This window comes from Necator americanus, chromosome X, assembly GCF_031761385.1.
Source record: "Necator americanus strain Aroian chromosome X, whole genome shotgun sequence".
Taxonomy (NCBI): domain Eukaryota; kingdom Metazoa; phylum Nematoda; class Chromadorea; order Rhabditida; family Ancylostomatidae; genus Necator; species Necator americanus.
In genome coordinates, this window is record NC_087376.1 from 34,964,267 (window position 1) to 34,984,760 (window position 20,494).

Below are 20,494 nucleotides of genomic sequence, written 5' to 3' on the forward strand. Positions count from 1 at the left end.
ATTTTCTTCCGTTCTCATTTCTCACTTTGTATAATACATAAAAGTGTCGCTTGACTGAGACACATGGCTGGCTGCGTACAGGTCTGAATATAATGGTACTACTTTTTCGTTCCCTCTGAAAAAGTCGTCTTCTTAACAATTGAGTAGTGTAACGGTGCCACAGCAGACTATTACAAATGCAAGAGAGTGCTTTCAGGTTATTGTACTTAATGACACTTTCCTCAGTATTTGTTTGGAAACCTTCGAAAACAACAGTAAGTAGAGAAGAACAGCGTAGTTGTAATTTTAGCGTATAGTTTCTTTGCAGATTTTAAAAAATAGTTTTGCAGAAGTCTTGAAGCAGATGAGTAAATGGGGACAGAAAAATGTGACAAAAAGCTGGACAAATGGACGAAAAATAGGTGCTTGAGAGAGACCACCTTTTTCCTCTAAGCTCTTAGAAGAAAAAGGTTTATTTGAGTAGATTCGTAAACTCCTTGAGGATTATATCTAAACAAAATTCTATCTCTCTCTTATTCGACATCCACCAGGTACATAACGTTTCGGGGAAATTCGGTTCTTGGAGGCTCTTTGCCTTTCTCTTGTCCTTATTTACTTCGAGGCACAACTATTCCGTGGCAAAAGGACGGAGAAGTGTGCAATCGCAGAATGGTCAGACCCAATCTACAATTTCTCAAAGCTCATAAAAGAGCAAATAATTTGATTATGGTTGAGCTATGAATTTCTAGACTGCGGACCTTCAACCTGATGTTGGCCGTGGACCCTTATTCTTGCGACAATTAAACTGGAAAAAAGGGCTAGCTGTGAAGCTATACATAAACCTACATTCCCAACAGCGGAAATAACATTCTTATACTACTAACTGTTCGTTTTTGTACTTGAAATACAAAATCGTAGAAAGATGGGAATGAAGTTGAAAGAAGAAACAACCATAGACACGTTTCATGTACGTTTGTCATAATATTGCAGAACGTTTAGAAATTACTTCTGATATACTCTGTGGAGCAATAGCGCGCGCGCTGCAGCAATGTGCTCGCGCTCGACCGGTTCGTCGTCGTCGCAGGTGGCGTGGGCGGCCTGAAAAGGGATTCATAAGACTCGTGCTTCGCATACGGGCACTAGCGATTATGTTTGATAGATGAGAACAACCACAGCAACGCGGCAACTCAGCCGCTTTCTGTGCTTGATGTGCAGGTTTCCGTCAAAAGCTGTGCTCAGCAATGAGTAGCTAGGAGTTCGTTAGAACCTGATACACTGATTCACCGTCCATTTTGGGGCATTTTTTCATGAAACGAACGTAACAAAAGGATAAAAGGATAAAGTCACTGGCGTATCAATCCACTTGGGATGCGCCAACGTGTTTTACTGGAATTCGTAATCGATGAGATTTTGGAACGCGTGTTGGCCTATACAGGACTTGCGGGGGCCAGCCGATGGTCAAGTCAGTGTTTTTTTTTTAACGAACGTAACAAACAATTGGATTTGGTTATTTCACTTTTTTTTCTTATTTATTTTTCCGAAAACGACTAGTTTCTTTTTGAAAGACGATCAATCGCTTGTGGTTGGCGGACCGTTTGGGAATGAGTGTCGATTTTGCTGCTCAATCCAGGTCGTCGTCTGATTCATCGCATATCTTGTTTGCTCATTACTCACTGCCTCCATTTAATATCCATAACTACATGCGCAGGATGTGAATTTGATAAAACCGGAAATTTAAACAATTAAAATAGATACTTGAAGAATGGTGACGACAATAGAGGATGGGAAATTAGCCAAATCAAAATTTCATTACATACTTTACAAAAAAAAAAAACGCAAAAACTACTTCCGGCTCATTCTCATGAATGTTAGGGTCAATTTCAAACATACCTCAATTAGCCATTTCTTCGCTGCCGTGTATTCTCCTTTTGCATGTAATACACGACCGATGTAGAGTCTGTTCTCGGTGATTCCGGGACAGAGCTGTTCCGCCTAAAATTGCACTCCTAGGTCAACCCCGTACTTCTACTAAACAAACATTTAAAGTGGCTTTTGAACATTGACGCTCATAATGCGTAATATGTAAACATTTGATTCTATTCAACAATCAATGTCTTAACTCCATCAAATCCCTCAAAGCTTCATCCATTGACACTTCAGGCAAAGCTCCAATTGTTTTCGCCGCAAGTTTTTCGAAGAAACTCAAATTTGCTACCTTAATAGAGCTTTGAAATAAATGCAATCCATGGAAGTGAATGAACTACTGAGTGAGAACAAAATACCGCCGGCACCTCAAGCAAAAAGTGGCAAAACAGGATTAAAGTGCTAGGGTCTTGATTTTACGGCCACTAATAGGAAAGATGAAAGACGTGGTCTTCCACCCTCGAGGCCAGCAGTTGTCCTCAACTATGGCTGAGATCAAAATCAGAGGAGGAACAGGTTCGAATGACTTTAAAGGCATCACCCCACGAATCTGAGGTGGTGCAGATTTCAGGTGGAGTATTCGTATACGGGATGGGAGACTACGGAGAGGGAGGTGATTCCGTCCATTTCTTCCTAATTGCCGTAAAAAACGGCCCGGAAGATACGGCTTCATTCGTTTTGGCGCACCATTTTGTACGAAGGGTTCGATTGGAGCGCGCCAGTCTTGTGCGGCGCCGCATCTTCCGGGCCGTTTTTTACGGCAATTAGCAAGAAATAGACGGAATCACCTCCATCTCCGTAGTCTCCCATTCCGTATACGAATACTCCACCTGGAATCTGCACCACCTCAGATTCGTGGGGTGATACCTTTAAGCGCGCTAACTCGTCACCTCAAGGAAAGCTTGTTGCATCACATGCTGATTAAAATTGCTGTCTAAATTACCGAAGAATGCGTCATTGCCATCTTTTGTGTCTTCTACCTGAAGATACCGGCGATATTGCACTTCATGAACAGCTAACACATACTTGATATGCGAATCTTCCCCGCATGTGTAGAATTTCGAATGAGGTCGGGTCGAGTTCAACTGCACGATCCAGGTGAGCCTAGAAGAGTGTTCGAAAAGGCATAGGAGGATTAAGCCATGAAAAAGTCATGAAAGATTGGAAGTACAGCTGTCTGGCTCATGGAACGCCATTTTCTGAACAGTAAAGATAGCGTCCCGAAATGATGATATCAACAAAAGTGTCCTTAAAGGCATCACCCCACGAATCTGGCGCGGTACGGGTTTCAGGTGGGTTATGCTTATACAGAGTCGTAGATTGTGGGGAAGAGAGTGATTCCGTGATCCCTTCCAGTATCAATGTAAAAGGACGACCCGAAACGCTGTTTTTTACGACGTCTTCCAGTGCAATTCGTCCGAATGGGTTTTCGACGAATCCCAGGTGGGGCGGGCCCAAACGTTGCGCGTTGCAGCAGAAGCTGTCATAAGAAACAACATTCCAGGGTCGTCCGTTTCCACTGATACGGAGAGAAATGGACGAATTTCCCCGCAATCTACGGCCCTGTACAGGCATAACCCACCTGAAACCCGTATCACCTTCAAGTGAAAAAGGTTTAGGACGGAACACTGCATCAGAACAGGAGTTCAAGATTTTGTAATTGGCGCCAAAGCGAGACGGGTCTGTCACAACCCAAAACTGCAATCATGAAGAAAAGATTATCTTTTTCCTATCAAAGAATACATGCCACTGGTGTACCAAGGGAAAAAATTGGACTAATCACTCTATTCCGTATTCCCATCGATGTATAAGTTAGGTATCTCACAGCATGTTTTGGCGCAACAATGCAACTTACTTTAAACTCAAATCCCAGGTTGATCTTGTCCCGTACGCCACTCTCTTCTGCAAGCCGACCAGTGGTTGAGCAAAGAATTTTCAAGATTTCTATGCTAGACGGATTCAATTCGTGAGCATCGAGTGCGTGTTTCCGCCCTAAATCTACTTTATAAGCGTCAACGTAGTCGCCAATGCACTGTTAAGCTTTTTTTTTTCGAATAAAGCGGACGTTTCTTGTATTTTCCCAGTTTGTACTATATAGGTGTTCAGAATGCCGATAAGTGTTGGTGCTGGCGACACTTTATAACTATTCTTTTTTTTTCATAAGACTGCGATAAGTAAACAATAAGCTATCGTTCTTCACTAAAATTTGTCCCCTCAGTATGTTTTAGTACAATTTCCTCTACAAGCGAATGCAAAGAAGTAAAGTGATTTTATGAGCTACAGTTTGTAAGTTGCAACTTAGTCGAGACGCACAGCAAACAAGTCGCTTGGAGAGCACAGCAAACCACAAGACAGCCGTTACAATCCGCTACCTCATTGCTCATGTAGATCTTGGATATAACTGCCTGTTGCATATAATCGATTTTCTGAGTTCAGTTGACACTTTCTTACTGTAACCTACTTTTCTGAAAAGGATGCGTTATCGTTCAACTTTGTCGGCCGAAGGTAAAATGTATGATAGACCAACTCGACTGTTTTCTCACCGCAAGAAGCTCTTCAAATGCCGACATCGACAAAAAAACGTTGCCTTCTTGTAATTAAGAGTATCATTTTTGAGGAAAAATTTATTGCATTTCGACGTCTCGACTTGGGGAAAACGTTCGACCGCATCCAGCGCAAGGTAATTTAATACCTCATAAGACAGTAATCAGACAATTATTTAAGTTGATCCAAACCCCTTAGACTGACCCAAAAAGCCGAGTGCAGGCGACTGGGGACACTTCCCTGGAATTCGCGAGGGTGTAGTTCTGCAAACTCACTAAGACAGTTTCTGAACCGAGTTTTGGATGCAAAGAAGGTAATGAAACAATACAATAGTTATCTGGACAGGTAACTCAGTCCAGTAGTCGAATTTCAGGTCAAGGCGCAGTTTTTTCACCGACTGCAACACCATCGATGGCATTACACAACTTCTGATAGAGAAGCATAGTGAGGAGCAAAAACAGCTGCATCTAGTAGTGAGCTAGAAGCCCTAGACATGGAGGAAGCATCCGATCACAGCGTCTCACGTAAATTTATTTGGTTCGCTTTTCCAGAGAAGCTAACCAAAGGGCTCTACGATGACATGCGAAGCCGAGTGAAAGCTGGCGCAAGTATGTTAGCAAAATTCCCCATTTCCATCGCCTGCGTCCAATCTCAGTCCTTTCTCTGGTGTTCTTCATAGTCGTCTTTGATGCTATAAAAGGAGATGTGCTGAGGCCGGCAAAAACTAACGCAAACGAGGTTGAGGTCGTCAAGACTGTTGGAACAAATCTTTCGATTTTCACGTATTTGGGTTCGGTGGGTCTGAGGATAGCCCGCAAGAGGCAGAAGTTACCTTCCTCATAAGCACCGCGTGATTGAAGCGGCGACCATCAACCAGTACGCTCTCTGCACACAAGACACTAATCGTTTCAAAGTTTGAAGTTCTATGTAGCCATCACTCAACTAGTAGTGTTCTAATGAGCCGAATACGGATTCGGGACCAAGGTAATGTATCACTATTTCCAAATCATGAAGGTGAAGATATTATTGGACGGCTAACATTTCCTCACTTGACCACATTTGCGAATGCGACACTGAGCACGCAAATACTTCGGATCGGCCTTCATCTAAAAGTGCGAGGAAAGCGTCCACGAGGACAGCTGAGGTGGCTGAATACGACTCATCAACACGAAATGAGGTAGTTTTTGTCTTGAGTAAGCAAAGGCTGCCTTCAAAGGACTAGAGCGCTGAATAAGGGGGAGAAGTTCGTCTTCATAATTGATAAATAAAGGATAAAGTTTCTGGCGTTAACCAATCCGCTTTGGATGCGCCCCCACGTTCACTTCAATTCAGAATCGTTTGGGGTTTACGAACGTGTATCTGGCCGTGTACAATGACTTGCGGTGGTTAGCCGATGTGTCAAGTCAGTGTTTTTATCCTTCCAGACAAGTCTGGTACCAATTTATCGACCCTGGAGGGATGAAAGGCTTGGTGAGCACTTGGGCGGATTCGAACCTCCGATCGATCGTGCAGGAAGCGGAACCTCTAACCGCTACACCACACCCGCCCCTCACAATTGATACTTGTTACTATTATTAAGTGATTTCACTACTATTCTGCATTCATTATCTACAGGCATTTAGAACTACTCATATGATCATTATAAAACAAGTAGTGGTTTTTTTATTTCCAGCGAAAGCTCCGGACACCAAAAAATTTGAGCACCGGGTCGTTTTCTTGAATTATTGCTGTTGGAATTTTTCTCGTCAGAGATGTCATTTTTCCTCCAAAACTCATCACACAGCAAACCTTTTTTGAGCCATTCCACCCGCTCTTGATCCTTCTCTTCCATATTGCTAATCATATAACATACTTCAGCGCATCGTCGGTGCCATTCGGCTTTGTCATCAATGAAGTCGACTAGCTAGAAACAGGTGGATCCACTATGAAGTTTTGCCAGCTATTATTATTTCAGCATAAATCAGCATTTCGCGAAGAAAAATCGGCAGTTTTCTTCGCACAGCATACCTCTTCATGTTTCTATTACGTTAAATCCTTTTATAATATTACATGCGCCTATCTGCAGTAAGATCAAAAGAATCTGACTTGCGGCGCATTTGCATGAGCGGTCGCACTCGAGTTCCTGCGGTGACCCCGTTACTCAGCTATGCACTTAAAAGGAGCTAGCGAAGGTTCCACCACGCAAACTGCGAGCTAGGCAGTTACGCCATGGTCACGTAAGGATCTGACTGTGGTGTAACTGCAGAGTACTAGGATTTTCTTCTGAGCTGAATAAGAAAAGCCGGACTTTTACAATGCAGACAAGGGACACTTATGACTAATTTCCTCTACGGTGCAATTCGTTCATAATTATTTCTTAAGCACTTTAAACAATTTTCTCAAGCATTCGCATATATTGAAAAGGAGCACTTTTTTCTACACTTCGGCCTAATTTTTTAGCTCCTGTTCAACTGTTTGTGAGAAAATGTGGTGGAAACGTCTTATTTACTTGAAAAGTTATAGACGGCTCATGACGACCTAAGACAGTGTTCAGTTGCGTATGCGGGTGCGCTCGAAGCAGGCCGTAGAGCTAACGGGAATGATACCACTGCTAGCTTCACTCCGCCTGCTAGCTTCACTCCGAATGGTGGTGCCTCCTCCTCGACCACAACCCCTCAACTCATTCCACCGCGCCGCTTCGAACTCAGCCGCTTAAAGGCATCACTCCACGAATCTGAGGTGGTACGGATTTCAGGTGGAGTATTCGTATACGGGATGGGAGACTATTGAGAGGGGGGTGAATCCGTCCATTTCTTCCTAATTGCCGTAAAAAAACGGCCCGGAAGATATGGCTTTAGTCGTTCTGGCGCAGTATTTTCCACATGGAGTTCGACTGGAGCGCGCTAGCCTGGTGCGGCGCTGCATCTTCCGGGCCGTTTTTTACGGCAATTAGGAAGAAATGGATGGAATCACCCCCTCTCCATAGTCTCCTATCCCGTATATGAATACTTCATCTGAAATCTGCACCACCTCAGATTCGTGTGTCAGATTCCAAAAATCTGGGGTGGTGCGAGTTTCAGTCGGGTAATGCCTATACGCGGTCGTAGATTGTGGGGAAGAGAGTGATTCCGTTCATCTCTTCCTGTATCAGTGTATATGGACGACCTCCTGTTGCAATGCGCGACGATTGCGCCCGCCCTGCCTGAAATTCTTCCGGGTAGGTTTTCGACGAATCGCAGGTGGAGCGGGGCGCAAACGTTGCGCGCTGCAACAGATGCCGTCGGAAGAAACAGCGTTCCGGGGTCGTCCGTTCATACGGACACAAGAAGAGATGAACGGAAACACCCTTTTCCCCACAATCTACGACCCCGAATACGCATTACCCGGCTGAAACCCGTACAACCCCAGATTCGTGAAGTGACGTATTTAAGCAATTGTACCGGATTTGAGGTCAAATATATTACAAAGTTCATTTATCGGACGTACACGTGGATCCACTCATCGCTTTTTTATTACAGGGAATCTCGAGTGTAGATAATACTACTCGGAAGAACATGATGTAAGAAAAAGACTTCACATAAAATGGCATGAGTTGTACCACGTTTTTCCAAGAGAAAAACATCAAAATACGTCTATGTAAACCGGTTAGGAGGCACTCACACTTTCGAGTTTCGTGTACGCCTCGCGACACTTGTATTCATCTACGAGTTCGTCGATCTCCCGGTAGAAGGACTGAAAGGATAGTTGTTGGTTGGTTAAAAATGGCATCGAACAGAAAGAAGTTATGGATATTTGCCATCGATTGGGGAAAATGCAAAAGGAAATAGGAGAACTGGCTACCATTTAAGAAATTAGTCCTCCAAAGCTCGCTTGGCTTCCACCTTTCAGCGCGTAGGTAGCCGGGACTTCATTCGGTGATTGTGCGTCAGTGGGTAGTTTTACAACTTATCCGACCGGTTCGTTTCCATGTGAGCTGATCAAAGATAACTGGTTGGCAGCACTGCTCAGCTTCCAGCCTGACTGCTTCGTAGCTGCGTCATTTCTGATGACGCGATGAAAACGATGAAGTGCGCGGTCTGATCGATCCCTGCAAGCACGAGCCTACGCGTTCGACTACATTTCATAATCATCTGAGACTTGTGGACTTGCCCATACAATGACTTGTGGCAGCCGATGTATAAAATCAGTCTTTTCATCATCCCAGGCAAATCTGGACCAACTTATCGACCCCGGAGGGATGAAAAACATTGGTTGGCATTGGACTATTTTTGAACCATCTATCGTGCAGTAGCAGTCGGACCTATTACTGACTGCGTTACATCTGCGCCATAATTTCCGTCATACTTTTCTGATTTCACGTCTCTGACGTTCGGTCTTCGTTAGTCCCATGTTAGTAAGTGTCAATGTTAGTGTTAGTGTTGTTAGTGTTAGTGAATTGATTCCACACCCAGCTGCTACTTATGAATCAGTGTTATTGCGCTGTTGGTACGTTATGCAGCATCTTCGATGAACTCCTTAACTTCTGTGCATTGGATACTTCCAATGCATATTTATGCGAAGGCAAGAGCTTGGGTCAGGTGCTTCCCTGCTACAGCTACCCAGTTTCGTATTTCTTCATTATCTTCTCCAGATCCGTTAGACAACCATTAGCTGCAGCATTGGCACAGTTCTGTCAATATTATCCACATTTCACTGCCGTCACTGAAATCGTTGTGATTGCATAAGTCCTGCCCTCTGTTTCGGGTGATTCCAGCTTTGTATGGCTGAGTTTGCGAGTCATATACACTACTATACGAGCGGTTTTTTCAGCGTCTGGTTTTGATTTGAAAATATCAACGGCCGCGACTTCATCCCTTCGTCCTCCTTATTGCTAGAAAAATTAAAGACGAAATATTTGCAGGGATTTTTTTGGGAAAAAAGTTATTGTTTCCCGATTACGGCCGCTATATTCGGCCTTTGTGATTTTCCTAGCGGTTAATTCTACAAAGGTTGTTGTTTGAAAAGTAGATAACTGCAGAAAAAACAGTACAGTACAGATAAAAACCGGCTGGTATTATCTAGTTCTTTTTTGAACATGCCAGTGTTCTGTTCCTTTTTGTGAATCGTCATTCTGTAGTGTGACTGCCAAGTGTGACTGTGCCAGCAGAAAAGAACAACATCCTTCGTAGTGAAACCATCAACAACTCCTAGCGAACTATTCTCACAACTGGTCCTTGAGTTATCTCGATCTCATCCCGAGTGAATGGGTAAGAGCATGGCTGGAAGGCGCAACGGTTCTAGTTTAGAGAATTGGAATTAATGAGATCAAAGTCAGTTCACCGCACAACGCCCTGTTCTGAAAGTGAAGCTTTTCCTCAGCTCATCAATAGATATCCTATGGCAAATGCAAAGAATCTTAATCTGGGCAACTGTGCCTCATTTCCGGGGAGAAAAAGGCCCCAAATCACTTTGAGTAAATGAAATGACTACCTAAGGCAATTTTTACGTTATTCGAGTATAGTTATGATGTACAGTCAAGTAGATGATGACGGATGGGTCATTGTTCAACTCGTTAGTCCGAATCATTCACTATGGTATTCACAATTTTCCTAATTGTACAACCCGCATTCGTCACCGATCGTCATTCGTTTCATGCTTGGTCACCCGCTGGGAACATTCGTCCATCTCTCACATAAATGTTGATGTTCGTTTAGATTAATCTATAAATGTGTTCGTGACTGAATGTGCACTTCTGAAGAAACATTTCTTTTTTGTTCTGTTTATGGTTTGGATTTCTCGTAACTTCAATTTTTTTTCTCTGCAGAAATGGGCGACTGGGGATGCAGTGGACTCCAGAACCGATAGATCAGTGTTCAATCAGTTCACTCGACTTTAATGGCATTTTTAGCAAAATATTTCGCAGCACACCCACCTCGACTGTAGGTGTCATGTCGGACAGCCGAAGGTGATGATTCCCGCACAATGAACATATATAACGGCTCATTACTATCATAAACCGTCCATATCTGCAACGATAGGTGCTATCATTAAACACGTGATCGAAAAACGATTCATGTACGCTTTTTCCGGTTGAGGGGTCTTTTGAGTCACAATGAAACAAGGTCGTTTTGCGTTCTTTGCTCCTTTCTAAGTATGGCAGAATGAATTATGATAACACCCATCAAAGAAATTCTTTTCCAGAGGAATTTGCATCGATGTCACTTTGAAGAGTAAGCAGTAAGCGTTTTTCCTTTCTCAAAGTGGAAGCAAGAATTCCTAAAATGTAATATGTTATCGGAGCTGAAAATTATCCATTCTACGAGCAAGTCTTGTTCTGATTTTTTACATTTTACTGGGCCTTGTTATTTCATATCATAAAAAAGCATCAAACTGAAGAAACAGAACTTCTTTTCAATTTATTTACAACGCCCTTAGTTTTCTTGAGAATTAGTCGGGGAACCACTGAAACTTTATGTGTCATGTTGTTTTATACGTATAAATACATATAAATATATATAAATGCAACCCATCCTCAGTAAACGTTCAGTATTTAAAGGCATCACCCCACGAATCTGAGGTGGTACGGATTTCAGGTGAAGTATTCGTATACGGGATCGTAGATTGTGGAGAGAAGGGTGATCTCCTCCATTTCTTCCTAACTGCCGTAGAAAACGGAAGATACCGCTTCGTTAGCTTCCGGCGCACTATTTTCCACAAGGAGTTCGATTGGAGCGCGCCAGCCTTGTGCACGCGCGCATCTTGTGGGCAGTTTTTTGCGGCAGTTAGGAAGAAATGGACGGAATCACACCCCTTTCCATAATCTACTATCCCGTGTACAAATACTCCACCTGAATTCCCCACCACATCAGATTCGTGGTGTGCTGCCTTTAACCGAAGCATAGGCTCGAACGCACAAATCATTATGTTGGCCGAGCATGCGTTCATAGGCTTCAAACGATTCTCAATCGAAGGTGAACGTTGGCGCATGCGAGAAGGATCAGCAGCAACCGCTCATCTCTCCACTCTTTCCCCGTTGATGAAGCATTTAAAAACATAAATTACTGATAAGTTTGATTGTTCTATGCTCTAGCGAAGGTTATAACGCTGGAAAGTGACGAGAAAAACCGAACTACTTACAAATCCACGAATTAGAGGCCTCGCAAGCATCCATAGGTCCAGTTTACTTAGAGCGACAACTTTCTTCACAAGTATAGAGCCATTCTTGAAAGCTTAGTCTTAACTCCTACCTGCCAACGAAATTTTCCGCAAACACTGCCCTACTGGTTTCTCGTGTTTCGCAAAATGGAGGACTTCGAACAACTCTTTGCATTTTCCAAAACCTTAGGTACTACTCGACATATTAGAGGAAATCACAAAAATCCAGCAATTGAAGGACCACTAAGATTCCTCGCAACCATTTCAAATGAGAACCGATCTCAATTTCTGAGAGCTGTGTGACGGTGAGCACGATACCAAAAACAATGCTATGCAAATATATATGGCGAAAAGAGAACAATGTAGTTTTTTCAACACCGAAGTGAATGTTCAGAAGCGTTCCAATGAAATCTGGTACGGATGAAAGGAAATCGATGCATTAATACTGTTAACGTAGCGAATTAAATAAAATATCGAAGATGACATTCATGGTACTGGCAAGAGCCTACATCTATCTTAACTGCTGTGTAATCGTTGTCGCAACTCACGTTCTTCAAAACTTTAAATTTCCGGCACGTGAATTGATTTGGGCGATGATCTTCGGAAGCATATATGTAGGATGGAGGCTATAACACCGAGAGCAGAAAATCGAAGAGCGAAAAGCATTCGACTGCGTTGGAATCAGCATATTAAAAGCGTGTGAAGCAACAGAGAAAATCAAGTGAAAAATATGGTTTATTAATACTTTTCTTCGTTTTGAGCATGGAAAAGTCCTTTCGAGTTCATACATATGTATCTCATTTCATCTTCTTAAATATTTCCAATTAATATGCTCATGAAAGTTGATCAACATAGTTGCTGCACTATGCGAATGGTCTCCTGTGTTTTCGAAGCCAAAATGTAAGACGTTAGGCGTTTAGTCGTTGGTAACAAAAGTGGGAGAAAAACCTTTGGTTCGCCAGAGGTTTCTGCCGCAGTCTTTAAGGCATTATCAATGTTTGCGATCATCTACATATTGTTTGAATTCCTGCTGATATCGGGTTGCTTTTTTATTTGATATAGGACCCGATAAAATAGATGCGTTGCATTATCGCATACATATGTACTTCCGCACTGTTTTTCTATTCATATTGTGAGATCTATATTGCTTCTGGAGGAAAGTGATTATTTTTCTACTGGATTTCGTTGAATAGTCAAGAAATACTGGATTTTTGAAAAGAATACAGGACTCTTTCATCCAGCCAATGTTATGACTTGCTGGAAATTACGAACTTTCATTCAATTGAATTCTTTGAAGGAATGGACCAAGTGTAAGTGAGTAAGGAGGGGGAAATTTTCAGCTGAACCTAAATTGCTTACTCGGTACAATGAAAAATTGCTTACTCCGTACTCCGGAAGGTTAAAAAGTAAACAGGTTTTTTTTTTCTAAGGACTCAAGTAAAGACCTATAATAATGACCCAGATGAAATTTTTGGTTATATTTTCTTAAATGTAGCGTACCACGAATCTGACATAGTGAGGAATCTGCGGTAAAAGTTAGAGATGTGGTTATAGGTTGCGCGATCTGGGACAGTTCCGCTCATTTCTCCCTCGCCTTCGTGGGAGACGCCGTTTTTTACGACTACTTCAGCTGCAAACCGCCGCACTTGTGCAGTCGCCGCATCAAGTGGAAGCGGTCGAAGAACAGTGATGTCTTCTCAGCAGCCAAATTCATTCAAATGAATTCAAATTAAACCAGCGAATAGGTTGCTGAGAGGAAAGGAACGTGTGAACGGAAGAGTGTAATAACGTACCTCATAAGAACTGAGGCGGTAACTACGCCGCTTTTTGCGACGATTAGTGAGAGATGAGCGGAACCACCCGGGATCCCGCAATCTACGACCCCATCTCTGGTTTTTTCCACGGATTCCCTCACCACGTCAGATTCGGTGTATGCGTTATTGCAAACAACAAAAAATTCGCAATCAATATCAACACAGTAATAACTAGTCCTTATTTAAATACAATTAATAATTACTTAAGTTAGATCTAAATGCACTTGAATGTGTGGATTACATATGTACATACACCTACACACCTTTCGTACTCTAAGTGAAAAGTTCTCTGGGTAAAAAGAAAGAAATTAGAAATTATGAAACAAATTCACTACAATGTGAGGATAGTGAGACCGCGAGAGCATAAGAAAAGGCACAGTGAAGAATAAATGAAACTGGGATGAAAAACGCTCTGGATATAGCAGAAGTGGAAGTGTGAAAAATATACATGAGAACTGTGTCTTGACAACTTCTACGTCAACAAACTGTCGTAACAAGTAAGCGGCTAAGAAACGCACCAAAAGCCACAGAATATGATTTCGTCATTTCAGCCATCAACGGCGACATCGATGTGTGGGTGGCCCTAAATGTTGAAGCCAAACAACGTTTCATATCAACGTGTCAGCTGCCGATACAAGTACAAGTTCATCATAGATTCATGATGATGCGGATTTCTCGTGTTTTGATTGATTTTATGATGTATTAGTAGAACTTCATAGGCCGCGTTTACAAGTCTGACTGTTATATGCACGTTGCAGCCCTGCTTTTGCTAAGCATCTGAGTGTACGTCGTGGGAGCGTGCGAGCTATATAACTCGCACTTTACATGGCGAAAGATTCCCAAATATCGCAAAAAGGTATTTTTCACCCAGCACATTGCCAAAGCGCATACATACGTCAGACGTCTAAAGAGAACATGGAATCTTTGGCAAAAACATCAGTTTTGGAGCGCTGAACTGCTGGTCGATGTCAAGTAAACTTCAGCAAGCCTCCCTGACCAAACTGTTAGAATATCTGGATGCACCGTTCGCTGTATCACAGAAGCACGCACGCAACAAGCTTTCGCATCAGGAATCGCCCCATCAACATAGGTAATTACGCCAAATACTGCTTTGATGTTGATGAGAAGGAAGTAGAAGCCTGCGCGGTAGCTGTGAGGAACGACAAGAATAAACTCGTGGAGGAACTCGGCTCGTCGTCGTGAAGAAACGCCTTTGTACGACTGCGGGATCGCAGAATACCCAAATCCTGGATCTTTAGTGCCCGCACACCTACGAAAAGCGCTGAAGAGAACAACAAAGACTCTTTCTACGATAACTCACTAATGTATGGGATATCCAGCCAACAGGCGCTTATCGTTAAAATTGATGCGAAAGCAAAGATTAGATTCGAACAGTAATCCAATGTGCCTCGGAAATGGTATTATTCCACGAAGCAAACGTCGGACAACGGGTGATCGTCTAGGATCTTGGTAAAGAGACGAATCTCATCTTTGCTTCCACAAGAGAGGAATCAACGACACCTTCATGTCGTGGCGAAGGACCTTTTAACGCCAGAAGAGCAGAACCAGCGGTAGATGGCAACTCTTAAACGACAATTTGACTAGGTTTCGATAAGGGGCACCTCCTTGTCGAAGATCCATGGCTGTCTGAAGTGACGCTTTCGATACCGACTACCGCCCTGTTCTCAGCTTCAGGTTAGGGTTCCGGAAAAGAAGTCGTGGAATTCAACCTTAACCGGAGATAGACATGGCATTTGTGAAGGATGAAGAATGCAGAAGGAAATTCTGACTACGGATGTCGATAAATGCTGGATTACAGACCAAGAAGAAGGCTAAGAACGCCGACTCTCTCACCAGTGGTATGCAGGATGCCGCAGACAAAATGCTCTCGGTTTCGATGCCGAGGATGAAGCTCATCTTTACATCTGTGGAGAGAAGGTTCACGCATAATTCGGTATGTGTCGCCCGCGCTACCTGAGACCTGAGCCAGGAGAAGCGTCTGAGGAGAAAATTGAGTTGTCGGCTGAAACGCGATGCTAAGAGCGAAGGAGAACGAAAAGAGGTAGCAGGACAAGGATTCGAGAAAAAACTATACTCCCCTAAGACAGTACAGCGGCAAGATGAGGAGGTGTTCATCTCTTTTCGACATTGCAACGGAGTCGCTCTCGGGGAGGCAACAATACCCATCTGGGTGGAACATTTCAATCCTTTGTTGAACCGACAGGTACCCTCGGTGCCTAAACGCAAGCATATCCAAAGACCGCTACACATCACGTCCAACGAGAACCACGGATGGAGTCGGAGGTTCTCGCATGTATCCAGAAAATGAAGAATGGGGAATCTGGCAAAGATGACGGAATCAGAGGAGAAATCTCTTCCTCCTCCTTGGGATTCGTGAGGTGGCGAAAGTCAGCCGTTCAATATGGACTGACGAAAAGATACCTGACTCGTGGAGACACCAGTGGGCTATCATAATTCCTCTCCACAAGAAGCTATCCGCCTCGGAATCACGGAATTGCCGGAGAAAACCGGTGCACCGGCGCTCGCCACGTGGACATTCGCATATCTTGAACGACTTGCCCGGCCTTCTGAAGCAATCATGCGAAACAGTCTTCACTTCTTTGGTCACATTACAAGGAAATCGTCTGCTCATCTTGTCCAAGCTGTCTGGGGATGCTTCTAAACCCAAACTGGAAAAGTGTCCGTGGCCGTAAAGTCGTAAGTTGTGGACGAATGTGGTAAAGGAATATCTGACGACATTTGGCGTTGACAGACAGTTCAGTCGAGATCTAAAGTTTCGCTGTTTATAAAATAGCGGCGGATGGATAGATTCTACACGAACTCTAACTAAATATCGACAGAAGCTTTGATATGTTTGAGGGCGGCGCACCCTGCCACGATGTTGAAAGCAGTGTCAGTCCTTAACACCCGCCCGCCTATTGAGTAAAAAAAACTGTACTGTTTTATTTAACGTCTTGTTTTATTCAAAGTGAACGTGGGGGCGTATCCCAAGCGGATTGATTAACGCCAGAAACTTCATCCTTTATCCTTTATTTAACGTCATGAAGCTATGTTCCATCCGTTAAAAAATGATAAAGTGTGTAAAACATCTTTGAATTTGTTCTATGTAGGTATCTCGAATGAAGACGAGAAAGGCTACCAAACGACCTGGTATCTTTGTTCGCGCAGGTGAGGTGACCTTCAACGTTTGAGGATGATTTTTCTATAAAATGTCACTGTTCAATTCGAAACCAGTTGATTTTCATCAAGAAAACGGTTTATCATGAGTTTTCCAGCGATATTTACATGGGAAAATGAGGGAATGATGTCTGCTTACGAGGTGTCAGGTCCACTCTTCTACAGTCGCAGTCTCTTGGCATTAGGAGCACTGCTGAGATAGGTCTTTGGCTGAAAATAACGACATTGAAAGACAGGATGCAGTGGTACATGAAGAATGGGAATAAATAATGCTTAATTAGCTATTAGATTAAAGGTTATAAAGCAACCTGGTAGGCTTGCATTTGGTAATCAGACGGAGCGGGTCCTGGGGGAGCAGGGTGGATCTCTGCCGTAGGTGGAGGCAACGCGTTGATCTAAATAGATCCGTACGAGCATCAGTTTTTAATTATCCTATTGACAATGGAAATCCTCATCGCGATTGTACGGTGGAATCGAAAAGTAGCTACCATTTGAGGCACATTGTACGATGGTATTGGTGGTGATTGAGGAGGAAGAGCTGGTGGGGCCTGGCTGGAAAAGGAATACCTCATCCACTGATGTTTAGTTTTTTCTAAGCTAAGGACATAAGTTATGGTAAAGCACGAGGTCGTTTCATGAAGGAGGTAGATGCCGCTATTTAAAAATAAGTGAAAAGAGAGTGACTAACCCCTTCCTAAATGATCTGATAAGAAAAAAACCGGCACTAGGATACACGAACATTACTCTGACTAGGGTGAGTTTACCTATTTTTAGCATAAAGGCTAGGGTACTGTTACAGTCGCGAACGCTCAACAACGTTCTACCGAGCTCACGTGACGAGTTCGGGGCAAAACCAACCAGTGGTGCTCCGACTCCTCGACGCTCCTTTCTGTCGACAGACCCCCAGTGGCAGTAGTCATGTCTTCATCGTGAACGCTGCGCACTTCCTGCTGAACTCATTCGGCGCCGACTGTGGCTAGTTATTAGCCTCCACTGAGGTTATGGAGTTAAAGAAATCTTACGCCTTTGAATTCTGCATACTAAAAAGTTGACAATGCCATCCCTCCCACACTAAATCACTTTCAGTGTAATATTTCTGTCTCGGCTGCTACCTATGACGCTCATATATGTTATACTACACAACTATTTCCTTTAGTACATGAAACATCTCCTCTTTGTTTTTGCCAGAAACTTTCTTTTTCTCTGGTTAAAAAGTGCAGTTTCGAACCTAATTAGCCTTCATAATCAAATATAGCTGGATTTTTGCAAATCCAAGAGTTTATGATAAGAAAAAGAAGTCCTCACTAGCTCATAGGCGGTGGAGGGTAACCGGCCGGAAACGGCGCTATTCTGCAAAAAGAAAGAAATGTAGCAAGATGTTAGTAGGGCTAATTGAAGGTGATAATGTTATGAAAACACGCAACACACATAGGAGCAGAAGGCATGATCGGTGCCATGGGAACTGGATGCGTTGCAACTGGGAAGGGACCAACAGGGAGTTGTGCTGGTCCTGTTACGACTGCTGGAGTCGCCATCATCGGAGCAGTAGATGAGACAGCAACAGCTGGCAGAGCAGCGACGGGTGGTTGTGGCTGAAGAAATCTGAAAGACCGGTTAGTGGCATAGGTTAGTTCAGCGAACAATTCAGCAGTCGGAAAATGTAGCAAAGAATTTGACAGGAGTCGCCAATGCGAGAAACAACCAATAAAACCAGAGAAGCGGAGGTTTTGGTGACTGCAAATTTATAAACTCTCACAATGCAGGTGCTGCCAACGGTTGTGCGCTTGTCTCTTGTATAAGGCTGTAAAGAAATGGATTTCCAGAGTGGAAGTGAAAGTTGGGAATTTTTTATTTTTTGGCTACTACAGTATTGTTAGTCTTTAATCTTCAATAAAAATATTATATTTCTCCGACAACGTAACTATTTACACTGCTAAGACAAAGTTTAATGTTAGTTCATTATTCTCTGTTGTTCTACTTAGAAATTAAGAACTTACATCCTGGGCTGAGTGGATTGATAGGAGGGTGCTTGTTGGATAATTCTAAAAACTCACAACATTTCCTTGAGTTACTCTTTCGCTACGACATGCATGGTTTCCGCCGCTACTACTACTTTATTCCTGGGAATTAGTCTGAGTGCAAATGCTGGTAATCAGGAAAACTGCTACATAACATCACAGCAACCTCTTCAAAATCGTTCCTCTAGTTAAGGATTCTGAGAAAAATGGAAATCCAAAGAAATTTCCTCCATGGATATTTGAATCATTCATGCTAATAGTAGCAAAAGGTTAATTTCTGAACGCTATCAGTGCGCGGCTGACGACAAATGTATCTGTCGAGCAGAGGAAATTCCCAGAGATATATCGTGCTCGGCCAAGTGAACATGTTGGCGCTTATTCACCTATTCTACTGTAGTCTGACTTCATCTACGGAAGTCAGGTGTGCAGATTGCCCAAAAAAAATGTTATTTTACGTAATTAACACCACATTATGTCAGTAAGAAAAAATCAGTAAGAAGTAAGAGGTCAGCAAGAAGAAACATAAAGTCTGCTTTGCATTTGCGGGATCAGTCGTCTTTGCTAACACGTCTCGTGCTGCTGGACGAAACGGTCGCTTATCATCCATCATTCGCTTCAAGAGTTTTCCGCTAGGCGTCAGAAAATCTCAAAATCAAGGGAATTTTGACGTTCACTGTCTTTCAGCTGAGTAATGTTTGAAGTGCGGTTTCTTCGATCGATATCAGTGCATTCCAGCATTACACGTCGCCCGAGCGAATATACAACACATTTTAGATTTTTGACTCGACTGCTTAAAACAGAACAACCCGTTTTTCGTAAGCACCGACAGTAGAAGAAAGAAACGTAACTGGAAATAGGCGAAAACAGAGTATCCACTACTGATCCTATCGCCGACCCGATAGTCATATTTCTTCAGGAAGAACTTCGAAGAAAATTATGTTACTTCGGGTATTACTTATTACAAAATTACTTCGGGTCCCACGCGAAAGGAGGAACCACTGGGCGACTCTGGCACGCGATCGGGACAAATGGAAGAATTGCTGGCGCCCGCTCGACCGCGGTGATCCAGGTAAGGCTTCGCCAATCTTCGTAAATTACTTTTCGCATTGTTTGGAAGCTTTATATCACATTATTTTTCAGGTATTTTTAGTTATTTCTCCTTTCTTTTCTGTTTATTAAAGGAATGACAGCCACACGATGGAAAAGAACATCTGCTATCGGCAACGAAGGAGAAAAGAAGTACGACGACGATGACGATTACGTACTCGAGGACTCCTTGTCCCAAGGTGACTGGCATATCGAGGAGGACCCAAACGTGGACTACGAGATGCTGCTCAGATGATTACGAGCCTGTGCTGAACGTGCCTCGAAGCCGCGCACGACAAACTTGGATCAAATTTAGAAGACCACCAAGGAATTGTTGGAAAGAAGAAGGGCTTTGAGGCTTGATCCAAATGCATCGCACATTGAGCGGTTAGTAGCAAACGCTAGCAGCAGAAAAGCGTTGCAAGAGGATTTTTTGAAGTACAGGCAGAAGAAGATTCTGGTAGCAGCACAAAGAAGAACGAGTCTAAAGAAGTGCCGCAGGGATCTCTGCGAATATAATATTCCGCTAGCAACCTTGCTGAGCGAAGACGGGACTCGCACGTCTTCTCGTCGTGAGATGGAAATCATTACGGAGAGGTTCCACTCGAACCTTTTTCGTTCATCAACTCCTGTGTCAAGCCCGATCATCCCCACTGGTGAAGCTCCACCACAGATTCTCCCTTCGGAAATACGAGTCGCTATCAAGAGTATGAAACCTGGCACAGCCCCCGGACCTGATTTTATATCAGCAGACTTTCTTCGGGCTGGTGGCCATCCGCTTCATGTAATCTTAGCAGCGCAGATGATATCCTAACTTCA

General features: G+C 43.3%; 5 protein-coding genes across 8 annotated transcripts; 3 read left to right on the forward strand and 2 right to left on the reverse strand.

Annotated features, from left to right (window-relative positions):
* Positions 1-981: 981 nt before the first annotated feature.
* On the reverse strand, positions 982-10,417 carry RB195_026381 (uncharacterized protein; the record flags this gene model as incomplete). Of its 2 annotated transcripts, XM_064214908.1 has the most annotated exons (8): positions 982-1,077; positions 1,870-1,971; positions 2,135-2,194; positions 2,929-3,006; positions 3,758-3,894; positions 6,235-6,349; positions 8,086-8,157; positions 10,337-10,354. In XM_064214908.1, 8 exons carry the CDS (start codon positions 10,352-10,354, stop codon positions 982-984), a joined length of 678 nt encoding a protein of 225 aa, XP_064070788.1. The 2 variants fall into 2 exon arrangements, with proteins under 2 accessions (XP_064070788.1, XP_064070789.1); XM_064214907.1 differs by lacking the exons at positions 982-1,077; positions 1,870-1,971 and having other exon boundaries at positions 2,087-2,194; positions 10,337-10,417.
* Positions 10,418-11,706: 1,289 nt separating this feature from the next.
* RB195_026382 (uncharacterized protein) lies at positions 11,707-18,167 on the forward strand (the record flags this gene model as incomplete). Of its 2 annotated transcripts, none has more annotated exons than XM_064214909.1 (5): positions 11,707-11,749; positions 13,925-14,010; positions 15,193-15,327; positions 16,505-16,562; positions 18,004-18,167. In XM_064214909.1, 5 exons carry the CDS (start codon positions 11,707-11,709, stop codon positions 18,165-18,167), a joined length of 486 nt encoding a protein of 161 aa, XP_064070790.1. The 2 variants fall into 2 exon arrangements, with proteins under 2 accessions (XP_064070790.1, XP_064070791.1); XM_064214910.1 differs by lacking the exons at positions 11,707-11,749; positions 13,925-14,010; positions 16,505-16,562; positions 18,004-18,167 and adding exons at positions 14,339-14,463; positions 14,633-14,729; positions 14,837-14,944; positions 15,829-16,056.
* RB195_026383 (uncharacterized protein) lies at positions 16,731-19,199 on the reverse strand (the record flags this gene model as incomplete). Its single annotated transcript, XM_064214911.1, has 7 exons — positions 16,731-16,781; positions 16,880-16,966; positions 17,060-17,123; positions 18,000-18,173; positions 18,328-18,372; positions 18,569-18,613; positions 19,156-19,199. 7 exons carry the CDS (start codon positions 19,197-19,199, stop codon positions 16,731-16,733), a joined length of 510 nt encoding a protein of 169 aa, XP_064070792.1.
* Positions 19,200-19,525: 326 nt separating this feature from the next.
* Positions 19,526-19,931, forward strand: RB195_026384 (uncharacterized protein; the record flags this gene model as incomplete). The annotated part of the gene is made up of 2 exons (XM_064214912.1): positions 19,526-19,658; positions 19,771-19,931. The coding sequence occupies 2 exons, from the start codon at positions 19,526-19,528 to the stop codon at positions 19,929-19,931; spliced, it is 294 nt and encodes a 97-aa protein (XP_064070793.1).
* RB195_026385 (uncharacterized protein) lies at positions 19,773-20,489 on the forward strand (the record flags this gene model as incomplete). Of its 2 annotated transcripts, XM_064214914.1 has the most annotated exons (2): positions 19,773-19,904; positions 19,992-20,489. In XM_064214914.1, the coding sequence occupies 2 exons, from the start codon at positions 19,773-19,775 to the stop codon at positions 20,487-20,489; spliced, it is 630 nt and encodes a 209-aa protein (XP_064070794.1). The 2 variants fall into 2 exon arrangements, with proteins under 2 accessions (XP_064070794.1, XP_064070795.1); XM_064214913.1 differs by lacking the exon at positions 19,773-19,904 and having other exon boundaries at positions 20,253-20,489.
* Between the last annotated feature and the right edge of the window lie 5 nt (positions 20,490-20,494).